Source organism: Salvelinus sp. IW2-2015, linkage group LG6.2, assembly GCF_002910315.2.
Source record: "Salvelinus sp. IW2-2015 linkage group LG6.2, ASM291031v2, whole genome shotgun sequence".
NCBI classification, from domain to species: Eukaryota; Metazoa; Chordata; class Actinopteri; order Salmoniformes; family Salmonidae; genus Salvelinus; species Salvelinus sp. IW2-2015.
The window spans coordinates 1,421,083-1,442,264 of NC_036846.1; the positions used below are offsets into that span (position 1 = coordinate 1,421,083).

Genomic DNA, 21,182 nt, shown 5'->3' on the forward strand with positions numbered 1-21,182 from the left:
CTCCTCCTAAGTCTGACTAGAAGACCGTTCCGAATTCTTCTTCTCCACCAGCGTTGTTTTGGGTTGGCCTCTGGAATCAGTTCAATTGCCCTGGATGGCGCGAACAAATGATCCGCTTCGGRAAAGTTGCAATACTGGTAGTGTTGGTGAGTTACCGCCGCTCTGATATGCAATAGTTCTTCCCGGCTGTATGTAATGACACAACATTTTCTGGGCTAACAATGTAAAAAATAATACACAACAACAAAATACTGCAAAGTTTGCTAAGAACGAGAAGCGAGGCAGACCCCTCTGTCGGCGCCATCACGTGTAATGAGTTCCGAGATTGTCCTTAGAGACACTCCCCAAATACAGGTGTGCCAAACTTGTAGCGTCATACCCAAGAAGACTCGGATGTAATCGCTGCGAAAGGTGCTTCTACAAAGTACTGAGTAAAGGGTCTGAATACTTATGTAAATGTGACATTTCAGTTTATTTTTTTAATTTTTAATAGATTTAATCGTAGATTGAGAGGGGGATACTATTTAATCAATTTTAGAATAAGGCGGTAACATAAAATGTGCTAAAAGTCAAGGGTTCTGAATACTTTCCGAATGCGCTGTATAATGCAACTGTTTTTGTGACAACCAGAGTTCCCGAGTGGCGCAAGGCACTGCATCTCCGTGCAAGAGGTGTCACTACAGTCCCTTGTTCGTATCAAGACTATCACATCCGGCCGTGATTGGGAGTCCCATAGGGCTGCGTACAATTTGCCCAGCATTGGCCGGGGTAGGCCATCATTTTTAAATAAGAATTTGTTCTTAACTGGACTTGCGTAGTTAAATAAAGGTTCAATTAAAACATTTAAAAAGAGTTGAAAATGCGATGGAAACCCATTTAACTTGTTTTTTTGTGTTTTTTAACAGCAAATGTGTTTTTATGTGCTCTACATCATCATGCACAGCCTTTTTATCCGCAAAAGGTATGTTTGATGGAAACATCTCTGGTGGGAAACCGTTTATATTGTTTTCTGCAGATTTTAAAATATTCTCATGCTAATCTGTCGCAAATTGGAGGGCAACCCAGCTACTGTAGGAAACTATAGTCAAATCATATTTAATTTCCTTGGAAAGTTAACTGCCACATCAATCTCCGTCCATGCATAGGCAGTCTACTCTCTATTTCATTGAGACTAAACATTCTAGGCGCACTTGATCTAGCACGCCCAACTAGGAGATATGCTACCTAACTTGAAGCAGCGAATTCTGAGTGTGTGAATAATGCGACAGATGTGCTTTTAATACAATAGGTAGGCTAACACATGCAAAGTAGATCGATGTCAGTTTCGAAATAATCTGCGGGATGACAACAAATATTTTCATCCCAAAGTTGTCTGTCTGTGACCACCCGCTCCCAACCGCAGCATAAAAAATGCAGACCGCACCGTAATGATCTCTGTCGGAACCCGCAGGTCTATTGACCCGCTACACTGCAGTGCACGATTAACCACAATGGAACGTGTGCAGTGCACTATTCACCACAACAAACATCTGAAAAGGGGTTGGGACATGTTTTGCTGCTTCTCAATAATTGGTARAGTGAAGCTTTCAGCATAACTCTTCGGACATAACTCCTGTTGTCTCCCCCAGGTTTGGGGACGGGGGCCCCTATCATTGAATCTCCCTACGGGGACAACATAATACCAGATGAGGCTCCAGAGTCTATAAGCAGAGCTGTGGCCAGTCTGCCCCCAGAGCAGATGTTTGAGCTCATGAAACAGATGAAGGTGAGTTTTCTCTCTTTAGACTCCAGTTTCCTTGTTTTGAGATTGTATATCATCACATCCATGCATAGACAGCCACTTGTGGATAATCCAAAGACAAATTCATTGGACTCCCATTGTGGTGTAATTATCCCCTCCAGCTGTGTGTGCAAAATAGTCCCCAGGAGGCCAGGAACATGCTGTTGCAGAACCCCCAGCTGGCCTTTGCCTTGCTCCAGGCCCAGGTGGTCATGAGGATCGTAGACCCTGAGATCGCCTTGGTGAGACCTGGTTACTCGCAACTTGGGTCAGTGCAAATGCACTCCAGTGATATGGGGTTAGGTGTCTTACTGACTTTAGAGCATAATGGTTAAGATTGTATTCTTCATAGACCTTTAGCATGAACTCATTCAGAGATATTGTTGCACATGTTGTCGTCAAGAGAATCGTCAACGTTTAACTTGGATGTTCCTCTGCTCGTCTGACCTCTGCTGTAGAAAATGCTTCACCGTCAAATCCCAGTGCAGCCATTGGTTCCCAACAGTCAAGCTGGACCAGTGCCAGTGGCCAACCAGCCTATTCCACCGCCCAATGCTCCAGTCTCCCAGTCACAGCCAATGGTGAATCCACTTTGGCAGACACATAAATTAAACGATTAGCTATTAAACGATTAGTTATCAGGATTTAGATCAACTGAAGACCATCTGTCAGTTTCCTACATCTGAGATCAACCTACACAATCTCTAACGCTAAATCTAGGATCTACAGTACCAGTCAAAAGTTTGGAACTACTCATTCCAGAGTTTCTTTATTTTTACTATTTTCTACATTGTGGAATAATAGTGAGGACATCAAAACTATGAAATAACACATGGAATCATGTGTTAAACAAATCAAAATGTATTTTAGATTCTTCAAAGTAGTCACCCTTTGCCTTGATGACAGCTTTGCACACTCTTGGCATTCTCTCAATCAGCTTCACCTGGAATGCTACTTTGAAGAATCTCAAATATAAAATATATTTAGATTTGTTTTAACACTTTTTTTGGTAACTACATGATTCCATATGTGTTATTTCATAGTTTTGATGTCTTCACTGTAGAATAACAATGTAGAAAATAGTACAAATAAAGTAACYCTGGAATGAGTAGGTGTCAACTTTTGACTGGTACTGTACATTTTAATAATTGTTACATGATTCATGTGTGCTGTTCCCTGTCCTAATGTCTGGTTGTGTGTGGTTGTCAGCCGGGCATGCACATGAACGGAGCCCCCCAGATGATGCAGCCSCCTCCCATAGGTGGAGGACCTGGGCCCATGCCAGGGCAGGGACTGGTGGGACCACCAGGTAAAGAGAGACCCTGTCTGTCTCACATACACATGTTWATGTTCTATCCTCGTGGGGACCTAAAATAYATWTTYTTAAACCTAAACCTAACCCCTAAGCTTAAAATAGCTTTTGTCCTAATGGGGATGTGGGRAATRTCCCCACAATGGAGAATTTTCCTTGTTTTACTATCCTTGTGGGGATTTTAGGTCTCCACAAGAATAGAAGAACCAACACACACACACACACACACACACACACACACACACACACACACCCATAGACAGCCTCTTGGTATCCAAAAGTCAAACGGGAACCCCTGTTGTGCTTCACCTTGCCATCTCACCCCAGGTGGGATACAGCCACCGATAGGAATGCCTCAGGGAGGTCCCGTTCCTATCGATAGGGGACAAGGTAATCTAACATGCCTGTGTCTCCAATGAAACTAGTTTTAATGGCATTACAATCCATCCATTCCTAGCCGGGGCTTCAATTGAAGTATTTACCAGTTAAGTCTTCGCATTACTTGTTCATGTCTTCCTTTCCTCCTGTGCATGTCATTACTCTTTGTTGACACTTGGTGGCAGAGGAAACTAATGGTTTAAGTGCCTCAGGACTTGGGGCCAACTCAGGTGGCTGAGATCATAGCATTGCAGTTAAAGTAATAGATCAGACATGATTTTATTTTGGATTTATTTATTTAACCTTTATTTAACTAGGCAAGTCAGTTAAGAACAAATTCTTATTTACAATGACGGCCTACACCGGCCAAACCCGGACGACGCTGGGCCAATTGTGCGCCGCCCTATGGGACTCCCAATCACGTCCGGTTGTGATACAGCCTCGATTTGAGGTGTCTCCCATGACGCCTTTAGGACTGAGATGCAGTGCCTTAGACCGCTGCTCCACTCGGGAGCCTGAGGATTGTCCAACTATGTAAAGATTAGCGAGACAATTTTCTGGGGGGGATGCTTAAGTACATTTCTATCTGCAAAATATATATTTGTACATTTTAACCACTAAACGCACCTCTGCCACCTCATCCACTTCAGCCATCCATGTCAGTAGTGCTGCTTTCTGTGTGTGTTCTGAGCYCCTGCTATGAAGTCTGTGGGCTTCTCTGTCAGTGTGGCATGCGATGGGTGCGCTCCTATGTGTTGCTGCTTTGCTCTCTGAGTTGTCTCCTGTTTTTTTTTTTTCACTTAATGCTGGCTCAGGAAACCTCCAGCACTCTCCCGTAGGATCGTCTGGGCAAGCTGCTATCGAGCGGCCTCAAGGTATCACTCACACCCTAACCCCAGGCTCTGGCCTGTCTCCCCCAGAYTCCAGCCAAGCCAACAGGGCTGTTAAAGGCTGGCTCATGAGCGCATACATTATTTTTTATATTTTTTAATTTCAGGTGGTGGATCGGCTTTAATATTGCAGATTGTTGCTCCCATTAATGTAATTGTCTGCATCATTTCCAATCCCCCATATATTTTTGGGGTAAAGTATGTATGTTAGGGCTGGGCAGTATACCGTATTTTACGATATACCGGTATTGTTTCATGGACCGATTTTGGGTTTTTACTTCACCTTCTATAATGGTATTTGAATGTTTGGTTTGTTAAATGTGATATGCTGTGTTTAACGTCCATTTTTATAGTTTGCTTCTTGAGTCCTCTCACTCTCTCAATGCCGCTTTCCACACAGACCTAGCCCTGCCCCCTGTCACTCAAGGAGCGCATTTGTTGTTCCTCGACCACAAGACACTTGTATTCAGTCTGCATGGTCAATGCAACAATGCTGTTTTCACTTTGCTTCTTCATATATTCTTCCAGTAGCGTTCTATAATTACACTATTAGTTTGTGTTGCTTACATCTGCTAGTTTTTCTTAGCAAGTTGGGCCTAAAGCCGCTAATTGCTAGGTAACTAGATAATGTACTGAGTTAGAGCAAACATAATTAGTTATACAGCCTGATAATACCAGTGACGGTGTACACCTAAATCAGCATGCTGTTTGTGCAACAGTACCTTCTAAATCAAAGASGAATACAAGAAGCATTAATAGGTTAGCTACATGAAGTGGCTAAGAGAGAACAGACAATGTAGCCAAATATTATAGGGTCCCCTAGGAAACGATTATCAACACTTTGGTTCCTATCACTAACTCCTACCTGGCATTTTCATTCATTTTCATGTTTAAAAAACACTATTCAAAGTGCCCACTATCATATTCTAACTATAGAATTAGAATAGTCATTCTATTTCCATGATTCCAACATTTCACCCAAGTGAAACCCAATATATATATATATATATATACCACTTGGATCCTGTTTCAGTAATAATGAAATTGAACCTTCTTGTTGCGTATCCTATAATCTGTTTATATAGGAGTGCTTAAAACGTGCTAATATTGGTCCTCTGAGTATATATATTTTTTTAAATAAAAAAAAGTTTGGTATACTTCCACTGGTATGCCATCCAGCCCTGGAGTTTTCCCAGACATAAAGCTTTTAATTGYGTCAAGAAGTTCCTCCTCTGCAATTTGGCCTTCACATGAGTCTTTCTGTACAGATGTTAATTTTACATTATTAATAGGGAAGAAATCCATACAATTAGCTTCGGTTAGTGGAGATGGAGGAGACTGAAACGAAAACATATTCTTAAAGTACTTAACTTACTCTTTTCAAATATTGTTCGGTGAATCATGCGTGACTCCATTTGTAACAAGTTTCAATTACATTTTTTGGTAGCATTTCTATGTTGAAGATTGTAAAATCATTTGTTGCATTTTTTTACCCATATTCCCTCCATTTCACTTTATTTATATAATATATTACACTTGCTCTTTCTTGAATAAGTTCTTCCATTTCTTTTTTTCCCCCTCTAACTTATTTTGTGCCTCTATGGTACAGTTTTTTTTTTATTGATATCTAACTGTACTGTGAGTCCTTCAGTTTCCTTTGTTAATATGGACTCTTTTGACCATGAGAGCATAAATGATGTCCTGTTAGAATAAATCAATTTTGGTCATTTAGAAATGTATCATTAATCTGACTGGTCATGCAGGATTGCATACAAGGAAGTGCAGGTGTTTACTTCAGGCTAAAAATACACATTGCCCTAAAACCCTATCATGTCATAGGGATGGTGTGGTGCAACTGCAAATCTGAATAATAGCCCCAAGATACAAGTGTGATGAATGATTTGAGTGATTGCCAAAGGCGGCCGCATGAACAAATAACCTCAATTGTAATCACCTGTTAGAAAATTCCATGACGAGGACTGGGGTTAATACATTTATTGTAGCACAAATCTATTTTGTTGACGAATGCTGTTTTAGCAATTTCATGTTAACACCCATGGCCTTTTTTCATGTCACTAACACATGCCTCTTCTATTGACGTGACCCGTCCAACAATTCCAGATGTGCAAGACGCAAGTAGGCAAACGACTTGAAAACAGAACATTTTCAAAGATATGCCGTGCTCCTTTTGTATAAAACTCCCGCTGTGGTACTTCCTTGTTGTTTTTACCTCGGTCCTCTCCCTGTCTGTGGTGTGATGGTGAGCTGTGTCATTACTGTGGTTAGTGTGTCTGTCTGTGTGATCTATGGGAGTCATTGTGAAATTAAATCACCATGGTCTGATGAGTGACATGACCATAGAATTAGAACTGTAGTTCTTTGGATGCATTACGGTGTAGTGAGTGATGTTGTGTTCTGTGATAGGTGGTGTCCCTCCGACATGTCTATAGCTGACTGATGTATACCCCCCTCAGGACCAGGTGGTATCCCCCCCAGAGGCCTGCTTGGCGACGGCCCCAACGACCCCCGAGGAGGAACCCTGCTCTCAGTCACAGGAGAGGTCATCGAACCCAGGTGAAAGAGGAGCCATCGTTGTTAGTGTACTTTTACCGTCATTGAGTTAATCAATTGCATTCTTATAGCACCTTTTGAATTTCTGTGAACGACTGGCTTATTCTGTGTTCTCTTTGTGTCCAGTCGTGGAGGAGGCTTCATTGGCGCCCCCCCACCACACCAGGGGCCCCCCATACACATGAACCAGATGGTTGGCGGGCCTCCTCCGGACATGAGGCCGCCTCACGACATGAGAGGACCCCCCATGGGTGAACCCAGAGGCATGATGGGAGAGCCCCGGGGACCCCCCATGGGTGAACCCAGARGCATGATGGGAGAGCCCCGGGGACCACCCATGGGTGAACCCAGAGGCATGATGGGAGAGCCCCGGGGACCCCCCATGATGGAGCCCAGGGGACCCCCCATGGAGACGAGAGGTAACCACATCACAGTATTAATTAAGTCTCTTTTATTAGCAGACATTTTATAAGAAGCATTATTGCCATAATTTAGAACTGTGTGGAAAACAGGTGGGAAAGCTCCTGTGCTTAGACTAGTTAGATCAGATCTGTAATGAGTAATCACGTGAGGAATGGCTGTTGTTTCTAAAGGTCGTGACCCCAGAGCGGTGGACACCCGTGGACCAGTGTCAGGCCAGAGGGTTCCCATGGCCCAAGGAATGCAGGGCCCCCCCCCCCACTCCATGAATCCTAATGCCCCTACAACTGCCAGACCGGTACTGCCTACCTACAGCAAATGTCTTCACTACATTAGGTCTTTTTGTCAATGAAAACAGTTCTAATTGTTTTTTTCAGGGTCCTGGTGTACCACAGTCCGGAGGTAGCTTCAGCCCAGGGCAAAGCCAGGTGACCTCACAGGACCATGAGAAGGTGGGTTTGTCATGTCACCATTGTGTCACGATTAACTTTCAGTTTCAACTTAAAATGCCTGGCTAGTGCTAGAAGATATTGGCTCAGATTAGTGTTGGCTGTCTAGAGAAACTGGAGCATCAAGTGCCTTCAGAAAGTATTCATCTATTGACTTTTTCCACATTTTGTTGTGTTAAAGTGGGATTGAAATCTATTTAATTGTGAATTATTTTGGTCAATGATCTGCACAAAATACCCTAATGTCAAAGTGGAAGAAAAATTCTAACATTTGTAATAAAAAAATAAACACTGTCTTGATTACATAAGTATTCAACCCCCTAAGTCAATGCATGTTAGAATAACCTTTGGGAACGATTACAACTAAGTCTCGAAGAGCTTTGCACACCTGGATTGTGCAACATTTGCCCATTTTATTATTTTCAAAATCCTTCAAGCTCTGTCAAATTGGTTGTTGATCATTGCTAAACAATAGTTTTCAGGTCTTGCCATAGATTTTCATGTCGCTTTAAGTAAAAACAGCCACTCGGGAACCTTCACGGTCTTCTTGGTAAGCAACTCCAGTGTAGATTTGGCCCTGTACTTTAGGTTTTTGTCCTTCTGAAAGGTAAATTTGTTGCCTAGTGTCTGTTGGAAAGCAGACTGAACCAGGAGTTCCTCTAGAATTTTGCCTGTGCTTATCTCCATTCTGTCTTTATTGTTTTATCCTAAAAAGCTCCCCAGTCCTTAACGATTACAATCATGCCCATAACATGATGCAGCCACCGCTATGCTTGAAAGTATGGAGAGTGGTACTCGGACATGTTGTATTTGATTTTCCACAAACATAACACTTTGTATTCAGGACAAAAAGTTAATTGCTTTGCCACATTTTTTGCAGTATTACTTTAGTGCCTTGTTCAAACAATGCATGTTTAGGAAAATGTTATTCTGTACAGGCTTGCTTCCTTTTCACTCTCTTCAGCAGGTTAGTATTGTGGCATACATAACCTTTGGAAAGTATTCAGACCCCTTTACTTTTTCAACATTTTGTTATGTTACAGCCTTATTCTAAAAGGGATAGAAGTCCTCAGAAATCTACACACACAACCCCATAATGACAAAGCAAAAACAGGTTTTTAGAAATGTCTGCAAATTTATACAAATTAAACCGATGCCTTATTTACATAACCATTCAGACCTTTTGCTATGAGACTTGAAATTGAGTTCAGGTGCACCTTGGTTTCCACTGATCATTCTTGAGATGTTTCTACAACTTGATTGGACATGATTTGGAAAGGCACACACCTGTCTATATGAGGTCTCACAGTTGACGGTGCAAGTCAGAGCAAAAACCAAAACATGAGGTTGAAGGAATTGTCCCTGGAGCTCTGGGACAGGATTGTGTCAAGGCACAGATCTGGGGAAGGGTACCACATTTTTTTTGCTGCATTGAAGGTTCCCAAGAACACAGTGGCCTCCATCATTCTTAAATGGAAGAAGTTTGGAACCACCAAGACTCTTCCTAGAGCTGGCCGCCCGGCCAAACTGAGCAATCGGGGGAGAAGGGCATTGGTCAGGGAGGTGACCAAGAACCCGATGGTCACTCTGACAGAGTTCCTCTGTGGAGATGGGAGAACCTTCCAGAAGGAGAACCATCTCTGCAGCACTTCCCTACGGTGAAGCATGGTTGTGGGGATGTTTTTCATCAGCAGGGACTGGGAGACTAGTTAGGATCGAGGCAAAGATGAAGTACAGAGATCCTTGATGACAACCTGCTCCAGAGCGCTCAGGACCTCCGACTGGGGAGAAGATTCACCTTCCAACAGGACAACCACCCTAAGCACACAGCTAAGACAACGCAGGACTGGCTTTGGGACAAGTCTCTGAATGTCCTTGAGTGGCCCAGCCAGAGCCTGGACTAGAACCCGGTCGATCATCTCTGGAGAGACCTGAAAATAGCTGTGCAGCAACGCTCCCCATCCAACCTGACCGAGCTTGAGAGGATCTGCAGAGAAGAATGGAAGAAACTCCCTAAATACAGGTGTGCCAAGCTTGTAGCGTCATACCCAAGAAAACTCGATGCTGCCAAAGGTGCTTCAACAAAGTACTGATTTTTAAGGGTCTAAATACTTATGTAAATGTGACATTTCAGTTTATTTTTAATACATTCGCAAACATTTCTAAACCTGTTTTTGCTTTGTCATTATGGGGGGGAAAAATTTAATCAATTTTAGAGTAAGGCTGTAACATAACAGAATGTGGAAAAAGTCGAGGGTTGTGAATACTTTCCGAAGGCAATAACTACAATGTTGATCCATCCTCAGTTTTCTCCCATCACAGCCATTCAACTCTAACTGTTTTAAAGTCACCATTGGCCTCGTTGAAATCCCTGAGCGGTTTTCTTCCACTCCGGCAACTGAGTTAGTAAGGATGCCTGTATCTTTGCAGTGACTRGGTGTATTGATATACCATCCAAAGTGTAATAACTTCACCATGCTCAAAGGGATATTCAATGTCTGCTTCTTCTTTTTTTTACCCATCTACCAATGGGTGCCCTTTRTGAGGCATTGGAAAACCTCCATTGTTTGCGGTTGAATCTGTTTGAAATTTACTGCTCGACTGAGGGACCTTTAAAATTATGTGTGGGGTACAGACATGAAGTAGTCATTCAAAAATAATGTTTAAACACTCTTGTATTCAGAGTCCATGCAACTTATTATGTGACTTGTAAAGCACATTTATACTCTTGAACTTATTTAGGCTTGCCATAACAAAGGGTTTGAATACTTATTGCCTCAAGACCTTTCAGCTTTTCCACTTTTATTGATTTGTAAAAAAGAAACAATTCCACTTTGACATCATGGGTTGTTGTGTGTAGGCCAGTGACAAATTACAATTTTAAATTCTGGCTGTAACACAACAAAATGTGAGAAAAGTCAAGGGGTGTGAATACTTTCTGAAGGCACTGTACTGTGCAGCTGTCTTCATCGACCTGGCCAAGGCTTTCGACTCTGTCAATCACCACATTCTTATTGGCAGACTCAATAGCCTTGGCTTCTCAAATGACTGCCTCGCCTGGTTCACCAACTACTTCTCAGATAGTTCAATGTGTCAAATCGGAGGGCCTGTTGTCTGGACCTCTGGGAGTCTCTATGGGGGTGCCACAGGGTTCAATTCTCGGGCTGACTCTTTTCTCTGTATATATCAATGTCACTCTTGCTGCTGGTGATTCTCTGAGCCACTTCTACGCAGATGACACCATTCTGTGTACATCTGGCCCTTCTTTGGACACTGTGCTAACAAACCTCCAAATAAGCTTCAACGCCATACAACACTCCATCTGTGGCCTCCAACAGCTTTTAAATGCTAGTAAAACTAAGTGCATGCTCTTCAACCGATTGCTGCCCGCACCCTCCCGCCCGACTAGCATCACTACACTGGACGATTCTGACCTAGAATATGTGGATAACTACAAATACCTAGGTGTCTGGCTAGACTGTAAACTCTCCTTCCAGACTCACATTAAGCATCTCCAATCCAAAATGAAATCTAGAATCGGCTTCCTATTTCGCAACAAAGCCTACTTCACTCATGCTGCCAAACATACCCTTGTAAAACGGACTATCCTACCGATCCTTGACTTTGGCGGCGTCATTTACAAAATAGCCCCCAACACTCTACTCAGCAAACTGGATGTAGTCTATCACAGTCCCATCCATTTTGTCACCAAAGCCCCATATACTACCCACTACTGCGACCTGTATGCTCTCGTTGTCTGGCCCTCACTACATATTCGTCACCAAACCCACTGGCTCCAGGTCATCTAAGTCTTTGCTAGGTAAAGCCCCGCATTATCTCAGCTCACTGGTCACCATAGCAACACCCACCCATAGCATGCGCTCTAGCAGGTATATTTCACTGGTCATCCCCAAAGCCAACACTTCCTTTGGCCGCCTTCCAGTTCTCTGCTGCCAATGACTGGAACGAATTGCAAAAATCACTGAAGCTGGAGTCTTATCTCTCCCTCTAACTTTAAGCATCAGCTGTCAGAGCAACTTACCGATCACTGTACCTGTACACAGCCAATCTGTAAATGGCACACCCAATTACCTCATCCCCATATTATTACTTACCCTCTTGCTCTTTTGCACCCCAGTATCTCTAATTGCTCATCATCTGCACATCTATCACTCCAGTATTAATGCYAAATTGTAATTATTTCGCCTCTATGGCCTATTTATTGCCTACCTCCCTACTCTTCTACATTTGCACACACTGTACATAGATTTTTCTATTGTGTTAATGACTGAACCTTTGTAACTGTTTTTGTTGCACTGCTTTGCTATGTCTTGGCCAGGTCGCAGTTGTAATTGAGAACCTGTTCTCAACTGGCCTACCTGGTTAAATAAAGGTCAAATAAAAAAGATGCTCAATGACAAGAAGCTTAAACCCCAACTTTTAAATGAAAGTTCTATGTCTGTCCTAACCTGTCAGCAGTCTGGGAAGGAAGTTGAGGAATGGGATGAGAAGAGGATGACATCTCAAGCACTTGGGTTTGTGGAGACAACTTGGGGCTCAGTGCTTTCTTTGGCTACGTAACGAGTCAGGGCAACAAAAGAACCAATGCATTAGCACTCAATGAAAAGCCATTTATTTCAATGCAATAACAACCAATGGAATACACTACATGACGTAGTTATTCAATGGAAAAATTTGAACGTGTTCTGTTTAAACTATTTTGAAAGATCTGACTTTCCTTCTGTATCCAAATGCTGTGCTTTGAGGTATTTTGGTTTTAACATTACTGCCTGTCAATATCTGATCTGAGAGCAGTGTGGTTCACCAGATTGTCTATTTTCCAGGCCGCCTTGATCATGCAGGTACTGCAGCTGACCCCAGAACAGATTGCTATGCTGCCCCCAGAGCAGAGGCAGAGCATCCTCATCCTCAAAGAGCAGATCCAGAAGACCGCCGGGGCGCCCTAAAGAACAACCAACTCCGTCCCCTATAATGTCGACGTCACCTCATCCTAATTTCAAACATTTTGTAGATTGTTTTGTATTATATTGTCTTTTTTTAATGGAAGATTGAAGTGAGTGCTTGTGGTTTGAAGAATGTCAGTTCATCTTCAAATGGCAATACTTCAACAGAAGTATTGCTGGATGTTATGGGTTTTTATATTGTCTATCAATAAAAATAGATGAACAATTTTTCAGTACTGTATTTTATTCAGATGGGATGTTGGTATGTACCGGAGAGGATTTGAAGTGTCATTGTAGATTAAAATAAACTATTTGCTCATCAGAAAAAGGACATCCAAATGAAGTGAAACAATTGTGTAGGTTGAGGGGGTACACGGAGTGGAAGAGTCCTCACATTTACAAAATAATTCCAAGGAAAGTACATTCGTATACATGCTTCATAGGATTGTGACTCATTTGTTCTAGAATAGATTCTGTGGCTTTGACTGGCAATGCTTCGCCCTCATTTAACACTTCAGTGCACCTGTATTGTTTAAGGAAATGGATATACAATAGGGCTTTTGTAAAAACATTGCTATCATTTCCTTCTCTGTAGCTACACCTTGAAAGCGTGAAACTCAAAGGCCCGAGTGTCATGTTCAGATTGAAGAGCCATGGTTGATTCCTTATTCTACACTGTGCATGTTTGAGTTGAAATAAAATATCCCAGAAATATTTCATATGCACAAAGCTTATTTTTCTGATTTGTCAAAACTTTTGTTTCTGTGCAAGGCTGGTCAGTTTTCTGTGGAGGAAGCAGAATCCAAAAATGTATTAAGGGCTGATATATTCTACAGCATGTCAGGATCTGTCATGTTCAGATTCTTGTAAAATATATATTTCCCCCCCCTCAATTTCTTGAGATCCAATTGGTTATAGTCTTGTCCCATCACTGCAACTCCTCTACGGACTCAGGAGAGGCGAAGTCGAAAGCCATGCATCCCCCGAAACATGACCCTGCCAAGCCGCACTGCTCACTTAACCCGGAAGTCAGCCGCACCAATGTGTAGGAGGAAACACCGTCCAGCTGGCGACCGAAGTCAGCTTGCAGGCGCCCGGCCCGCCACAAGGAGTCGCTAGAGCGCGATGGAACAAGGAAATCCTGGCCGGCAGTACCGCTGCACCACTTGGGAAGCTGATTAATGGTTTTAAAAACATATCTTTGCAAACATTTTGGAAGACCAAAGAGACAGCTTTGGTAGGGGGGCAGATTAGACATTGTTTTGCTCAGAAGTTCTCCTTGTTGAAGTAGAATTTGGTCTTTCGGGGATCGACGTCCGTGTATTTGACACATTTCTTTGACAAGACGGTAGCTAAGACCACAGGGCCACACAAGAACGTGCCCACCACTGACCTGTAGACATTGATAAGAGAGACATATATAGTAGTTTAGTCAATGAAGGGTACAGTCCAAGCTATATGTAATACCCCTGTAATACCCCCTGCAATATTGTCATGTCAAGACGTGTTGTAAACAAACGTACGTCGGATTCTCTTTGCACACTTGTTCAAACTCGTTATCCCAGTTGGGCCTGCCGTAGTTGGTTTTCTGCTTCAGACCAGTTACCACATCCGTGTCCGCATCCGCATGAACCATCACATGAGTTGCCTATGGGGAAGAAAGATAGTGAACAGACGCTACCACAACTACTGCATGTCTCACAGTGGAATATGGTMATACAGATTGTTGGTGGGTGTATGTATGCTGCCTTACGTACATGGCTCTGATCCCATCCAGTGAGGAAGAGTTTGTAGGTGAGGAAGTCTCCCATGCCTCTCTCCTCCATCTCCCTCTCCAGCACCTGCAGCAGATCTGCAAACCACTCGAATGCATGCGTCTCCCTGCACAGCCAATAGAAGTAGATCTGCAACCAGGAAGTAAATATGAGGATGTGATTTCAAACAATTTAAATCCTGAAGCTATAACATGCTATGCTGTCAAAAGTCCATGAAAAATACTAATGTTCACAGAGACATTCAGGTGCATCATGGAATTAGACTGGTATGCAGGACTAAAGCTGTCTGGTTAGTAGCTTCAATGGAAAGCCAGAGAGTATCAATATGTTCCCTACCTTTCTGGTGCGTAGCTCGGGGTTGGAGTCCTTGAATTTGTACCAGATGGACTTGAGGATGGAGGCGAAGGGGGTGACTCCGATTCCAGCGCCAACCAGCATGGCGACTTCGTAGTCAAACACATCCTCACTGGCCGTACCAAATGGTCCATCCACACCCATTCTGAGGAACAGGTCAAAAGTCAAGCCATCGCAAACAGGATAGGAGGGCAGAAAGATTTGACCAGCTAAACCTAATTCCTATGCATTCAGGAATGGTTTCCAACTTAATCTGTGCATGTAACTTGGACCTTTCACAGAAATCATGCATTGATGCCCCTTATCCTCCCCATCAACAAAGATGAGGAGCTTGCTGCTACATTATAAGCCATTGTCTGCTTTTCTATAAAGATAACTTACTTCGGTCCCTGAGCCCCCTCAGGGAGCTGCTCCACGATGCTGATGAGTTTCTGGGTCCAGTCACCTACAGAGCGAATGTGCACGCTGAAGAAATCCTCCTCGGGGGCAGAGGTCATGGTGAAGGGGTGCCACTCCAGTTGGGAGATGGCTGGGCAGTTGAGGAAGACGTACTGGCCCACGTCCATTTTGAAACCATTCTTCACCAGCTGCAGTTCCAGTACTTTGGACGGCCGAATCACTATCTAAGAGGGGAGCGTTAGAGAAACGGATATTGATTATCTGGTCATGGACAGGAAAATACAATTATTGTCAATTACACAGAATAGTTAGTAGTTACTGCAGTGCACACTTACCTTTCTGTACTTGACAGCCTGAATGTAGCGGATGAAGCGCAGCAAGCGCTCACACACATAGAGGACCATGGGACCGATCACCCACATCCAGGTCTATAAGGACATGGAAACAGGACATACTGTATCTAAGACGATTCGCTTAAGTTATTTTTGATTGTAGGTGATATTATTACGTGTCATTGAGGAACCTCTTACCTGTGGGAACCCCCCTGCAAACTGAGGGACGGGACACATTGTTTCCTTCCCCCAGTCTTCTATATGATCTTTACAGAAGGTGATATTATATGGTGGATTGGCGTTTGTTTGACTTCGAACTATGCGTCTGTAGGGACAAAGGACAAAACCATTGACTTCTAATCCAAAACAAATCTTTACTCTTAAAAAGGTGCACTATGCAGAAATCACTCCACCATTTCCTGGTTGCAAAAATTCTAATACAGTAGTTTGCATAATTTCTGTTTATGTGACAAAACAAGCAAGTATAGTGTAGAGAATCATTGCACCATCTAAACCTCTGTGAAATACCTTTTCCATAACCAAAAATATTGTATTGTCAGCAGTTTGAAGCTGGTGTACTAAACTGAAAGTAAAAGACGCAAAAACGAAACTTAAAAACAGGAAACATAGAAATAGTGCATATAGAACAGATATACTGCTTCTTAGCTTTGCTTTCAATGAGAATGAGATTTCTAACTGCCATTTCTATGTGAATTTGGTCAGATATTGTAGCTTTAAAATTACTGGGAGCTGGGACTGAAGGCGCCTTACCCGGCTCCATGGATGACCAGCCCAGCAAAGAAGACAATGAAGAGGTGGTGTGTGAACCAGAAGACCTCGAAGTAGCTGCGCCTGATGACCTCCATGGACGAGGTGATCATAAGGATGAATGCCAGCGTGATGATTACGCCCGTGATCCCAGCGATGGTGGTGAACACCAGGAGGTTCGGAGTCTGAGGCAGAAGGAGCCAATCAGAATGCACCCAAGTCATTCACATGACCTCTAGGCCTATATAACACTTCTACAAGGACTTGTGCCAGGAGTTTGTTTGGTATACCAGACCTGACTAGGAAAAACTTGGTGCCCTAATTACAATAACATACAAAGAATTATAATACAGTACTAAACAAGTGATTAAAACTCCAATGGCTTGCAAGCCGTACAGTGGTTGTAGAGCGGATTGGGTTCAGGTAGGTGGTGTTGCCCGAGTCGTTAAGTCTGGACAGKGCCATGCTGAGGGTATCATACTCTCCATGCCAGCTGTTGTAGTACCGCTCCACGTTCAGCAAATGGGCAATGATGTGAACCGCTGCCACAAAACAAGAGGAAATAGACAGTTGAACTTTTAATTTAGCATTAGGAATAGAATCGAGATTCCTATGTGTTCAACAGGATCATTCCAACCCAGGAATAATAGCTGCTGCTTTTGCAAAATCTAATAGGGATCTGAATAAACCACCCCCAAATTTGACATCCATTCAGGGCAGCGCAGATAAATTAGTTGAACTTTGGATCTGAGTCACTGCCTTGATTAGATACCACTACTCCATTCTATAGAAAAACTATTATTTAAGAATAGAAAAGTGTAGAAATTGGCAYAAAGATAATGGCACAATCTATGTTGAAACGGTTTAATCTACTTYGAACCATGTACAGGTATGGCACAGGGGTAATGGCACAGGGATAATAACATAAAAGAAGCCATGTCTGAATGTTGTTCTCCATTTCGATCTACGTTGAACCATGTACTGGTATTTAAACAGAAGCTGAGGTTTTCAATGACATCTTCAATATAGCGTGAATGGTCCATCAGGCGATATCAAAAGATACTGGATGAATGTTCAAATGTTCTATCGAATGTGACCGATCTGTTTACTCTGTTCTTCTTGAGAAATACTTTGTAAGGCCTTTAGTCTCTCGGAGGTCAGGATCTCCCCCTCCAACAACCCTAGTAAGTCCATTTCCAGCTTCAGTCTCCTGGTCTTTTTCACCCCTTGACCTTATTGTGCCTTCACCACAATAAGAAAGTGTCATATTTTGTGTTGACCAAATAATACTGGTAACAATTTCAAATAAATCTTAAACATTTCATCACCATTGTCACCTAAAATCAAACTTTGTTTACGAGTAGATTACTTATCAGTGCATGAGAAAGTAAAGGCTTCAGGTTAGGGTTTTCAGCTGGTTATCTGACCAGGAAGGAAGCGTCGCATACCTGTCATCAGGCCAATCATGTAGGCCACCAGCTTGTGGAAACTGATATTTTTGTCCAGCTGTTTCCTCATAGTTCGCCCACAGCACTGAAACAGCCACACAAGGAAGTTCAAGACAAATTAGGAAGACGACAATGAAAGTCAATTAAAAGCCATGAACCTTTAATATATTGGCAAAGCACTTCAACCATACAAGTCCGTTCCGTTATAGTTATCATCAGACAATATAAGTATACAGTAATGTACAGAGGAATGTTTGCTACAAGATGCTGTGATGACAAATTAGGCAATAATTGCAAGACCCCTTGGCTAAACCCTTAGGATTAGTTTTACCACGAAGGAGCCGCGGACAAGAGACAGCAGGTTCCGACACACAGGCAGCAGAATCAGCAGGCAGTTGAAGTTGAGGACGGCTGCAGGGGCTCTGGCCCAGGCCAATGCAGACTGAAAGCCCAAAGACACCCATGTCAACCTCTGCAGTGTGTTATCCTATACATACCCTCTGTGACATCTGTCCTATCATAAGGAATGGTGTAAACTACGGGTAAAACTCAGTTAAAACAAATTCAACAGACAAAGTCCGATACTTCATACTTGTCCTATTTAAATCATATGAATGCATTATTAATTGAGCATTTACAGTATACTATGTTTATACTACCCAAGGCCTAGATAATATGGTAAGACTCACCCCTAAAAGGTGTCGCGTGTAGAAAAACTGATCCCCCAAGTCGTACAAGAAGTAGAACCAGACGAAGATGAATATGTTGATGGCCATCCAGACCACCTGTAAATCCAGCCAGGAAAAGATGACCAAAACAGCAGGATTGGGAATATTGTAGTCTTCTATTTATTACTCTTAAAATAACATGCATTCCTCTCAAAATAACATATCTTGCCGTTGTCTAGACTTGACAGTTCATGCAGCTTTAGTATTCTGATCATAGTTCTGCCTTTGCAAAAAAAGATTGCAGTTAAAGTGCAGTCTAACTGTAGTATGTTCCAAATACTGCGTCCAAAATAACACTTTTTTTTAATACAGTAATTTTGCAGAGTAACTGCAGTTACATTTCAGTTATTCTGCAATGTATTTATTTTACCTTTATTTAACTAGGGAAGTCAGTTAAGATCAAATTCTTATTTACAATGACGGCCTACCCCGGACGACTCTGGGCTAATTGTGCGCCGCCCTATGTGACTCCCAATCACCGCCGGATGTGATGCAGCCTGGATTCGAATCAGGGACTACAGTGACGCCTCTTGCACTGAGATGCAGTGCCTTTAGACCGCTGCAATTACTGCGTCCAAAATACCACAGTCGACTGCAGTTTAAAAACTGTAATCTTTTTTTGTAAGGGTGATCATGGAATTCCCGAACGAGTCATGCACGGACACTACATTTTAAATTACGTCTACCCTGTCCACAGTGTGTCCGGATTCCCGCGCTATTTTCAAATGACAGTATGCGTTCTACGAACAGTGGAATAGGCTAAATACGACAACACAACAACAACTGGTGGCAGTAGCTACCTCTGTAGCTAGCCAGCAAGCAACGCTATAGCGATTTCAAACGGGTTAGCGTAACTCTAGCCAAACCAAACATATTAGCTAGCGTGTATGAGGCCAGTAGACACGTGCCTCCACACGCTAGGAACGTTWTTCCTCCAAATTTATAATAAAAAGCTGCCTCTCGGTCCAAAACACACGTTTTCTGGAGACTTGCGAGAGGATAGGTGATGAGCTCGCCCAATGTATGCCCTTTCGGTAGCCTGATTGCGTTCAGACTAAGGAGAAATCTGCACACAATGCATCCTGCCAGATCGGTACAATATCAGACCACGAAGCGAATAGACCCGTATTTTCAATGCAATCTTCATATTCTGGTAGCAGAAGTCGCATGTAAGTGTCAAGTGTAGACACGACCTTTTGGGGTTTCAGTAAAGCTAACCAAGTTATCCTATTTTGCGCATTTGGAGAGATATTACGCATCTGGGGCATCACTCAAATGCGCTTTAAATGATACATTGACTATAGCCTACATTATCCAATATGATTAAGGTAATACATCATATTCTTACCAGTATGAAGTATGTCAGTCCATGGTTAATGATCCAGTTGCCCATTTTGAATGACTTTCGCCATCCACCACTACTGGTCTTTAAGCCGTTACCTKTCGTTTTTATACAGTGCACCTGTTCAAACTCCACCCAGTTAAGGTTAGTAGTCAAAGTTATGCCAAGGAAATACAGTTCATAAAATTGCATTTCCTCAGGGAGGAGGTAATCATTTGTATTTGTTGAGTGTGTCAGAATCCCCTTTCCCACGCTTTTGGAATGAGGAAGACCTTTTTTTGACCGGCTATGGTTGGCTCTTGGGCTCCACGCAGAGGAATTGAGGAGAGGCCTTTTTCTTTAGACAATTTTGAGCCATATTCGGGTATACCGCCACCCGATTATGTCTATCCATGCCTGCACCTATAGAACATCTCAGGTTACTTTCCTATGGATCTAGAGTGCATTCGGAAAGTATTCAGACACCTTGACTTTTTCCACATTGTTACTTTAGTGTTATTCGAAAATGGATTCAAGTATTCCCCCCCCCCTCATCAATTTACACACAATACCCCATAATGACAAAGCGAAAACAGATTTTTATAATTTTTTTTGCAAATGTATAAAAAAACAAACAGAAATACCTTATTTACATAAGTATTCATACCCTTTGCTATGATATTCGAAATTGAGCTCAGATGCATCCTGTTTCCATTGATCGTCCTTGARATGTTTTTACAATTTGATTGGATTATACCTGTGGTAAATTCAATTGATTGGACATGATTTGGAAAGGCACACACACACCTGTCTATATGAGGTCTCACAGTTGACAGTGCAAGTCAGAGCAAAAACMAAAACATGAGGTCGAAGGAATTGTCCATAGAGCTCCGAGACAGGATTGTGTCGAGGCACAGATCTGGGGAAGGGTACCAAAACATTTCTGCAGCATCGAAGGTCCCCAAGAACACAGCGGCCTCCATCATTCTTAAATGGAAGATGTTTGGAAYCACCAAGACTCTTCCTAGAGCTGGCCACCCGGCCAAACTGAGCAATCGGGGGAGAAGGGTCTTGGTCAGGGAGGTGACAAAGAACCCGATGATCACACTGACAGAGCTCCAGAGTTCCTCTCTGGAGATGGGAGAACCTAACAGGACAACTATCTTTGCAGCAATCCACCAATCAGGCCTTTATGGTATAGTGGCCAGACGGAAGCCACTCCTCAGTAAAATGCACAATAGCCCGCTTGGAGTTCACCAAAAGGCCCCTAAAGGACTCTCATGAGAAACAAGA

The 21,182-nt window shown here is 42.8% G+C and overlaps 2 protein-coding genes across 6 annotated transcripts in view; one reads left to right on the forward strand and one right to left on the reverse strand.

Moving 5' to 3' along the window:
* Positions 1-13,481, forward strand: part of cstf2 (cleavage stimulation factor, 3' pre-RNA, subunit 2) — a 25,935-nt gene extending 12,454 nt beyond the window's left edge. Inside the window, exons 4-15 of one of the 5 annotated variants that reach the window (XM_070444185.1) lie at positions 1,629-1,765; positions 1,903-2,022; positions 2,239-2,361; positions 2,990-3,089; positions 3,420-3,482; positions 4,286-4,345; positions 6,835-6,934; positions 7,058-7,257; positions 7,327-7,350; positions 7,525-7,649; positions 7,729-7,803; positions 12,645-13,481. In XM_070444185.1, the coding sequence (XP_070300286.1) occupies positions 1,629-1,765; positions 1,903-2,022; positions 2,239-2,361; positions 2,990-3,089; positions 3,420-3,482; positions 4,286-4,345; positions 6,835-6,934; positions 7,058-7,257; positions 7,327-7,350; positions 7,525-7,649; positions 7,729-7,803; positions 12,645-12,767 (1,250 nt within the window). In that variant the 3' untranslated portion in view covers positions 12,768-13,481. Of the gene's footprint in view, positions 1-1,628; positions 1,766-1,902; positions 2,023-2,238; positions 2,362-2,989; positions 3,090-3,419; positions 3,483-4,285; positions 4,346-6,834; positions 6,935-7,057; positions 7,351-7,524; positions 7,650-7,728; positions 7,804-12,644 lie in introns of all 5 variants that reach the window. The other 4 variants (XM_070444186.1, XM_023989807.2, XM_023989809.2 and 1 more) reach the window with 4 other exon arrangements.
* On the reverse strand, positions 12,415-20,362 carry LOC111965643 (cytochrome b-245 heavy chain). Its single transcript, XM_023989812.2, has 13 exons — positions 19,917-20,362; positions 18,530-18,625; positions 18,172-18,282; positions 17,841-17,925; positions 16,789-16,934; positions 16,396-16,577; positions 15,823-15,949; positions 15,628-15,720; positions 15,275-15,516; positions 14,876-15,038; positions 14,522-14,668; positions 14,288-14,412; positions 12,415-14,157 (listed from the first exon to the last, which is right to left on the reverse strand). Exons 1-13 carry the CDS (start codon positions 20,100-20,102, stop codon positions 14,031-14,033), a joined length of 1,830 nt encoding a protein of 609 aa, XP_023845580.1. The 5' UTR covers positions 20,103-20,362; the 3' UTR covers positions 12,415-14,030.
* Between the last annotated feature and the right edge of the window lie 820 nt (positions 20,363-21,182).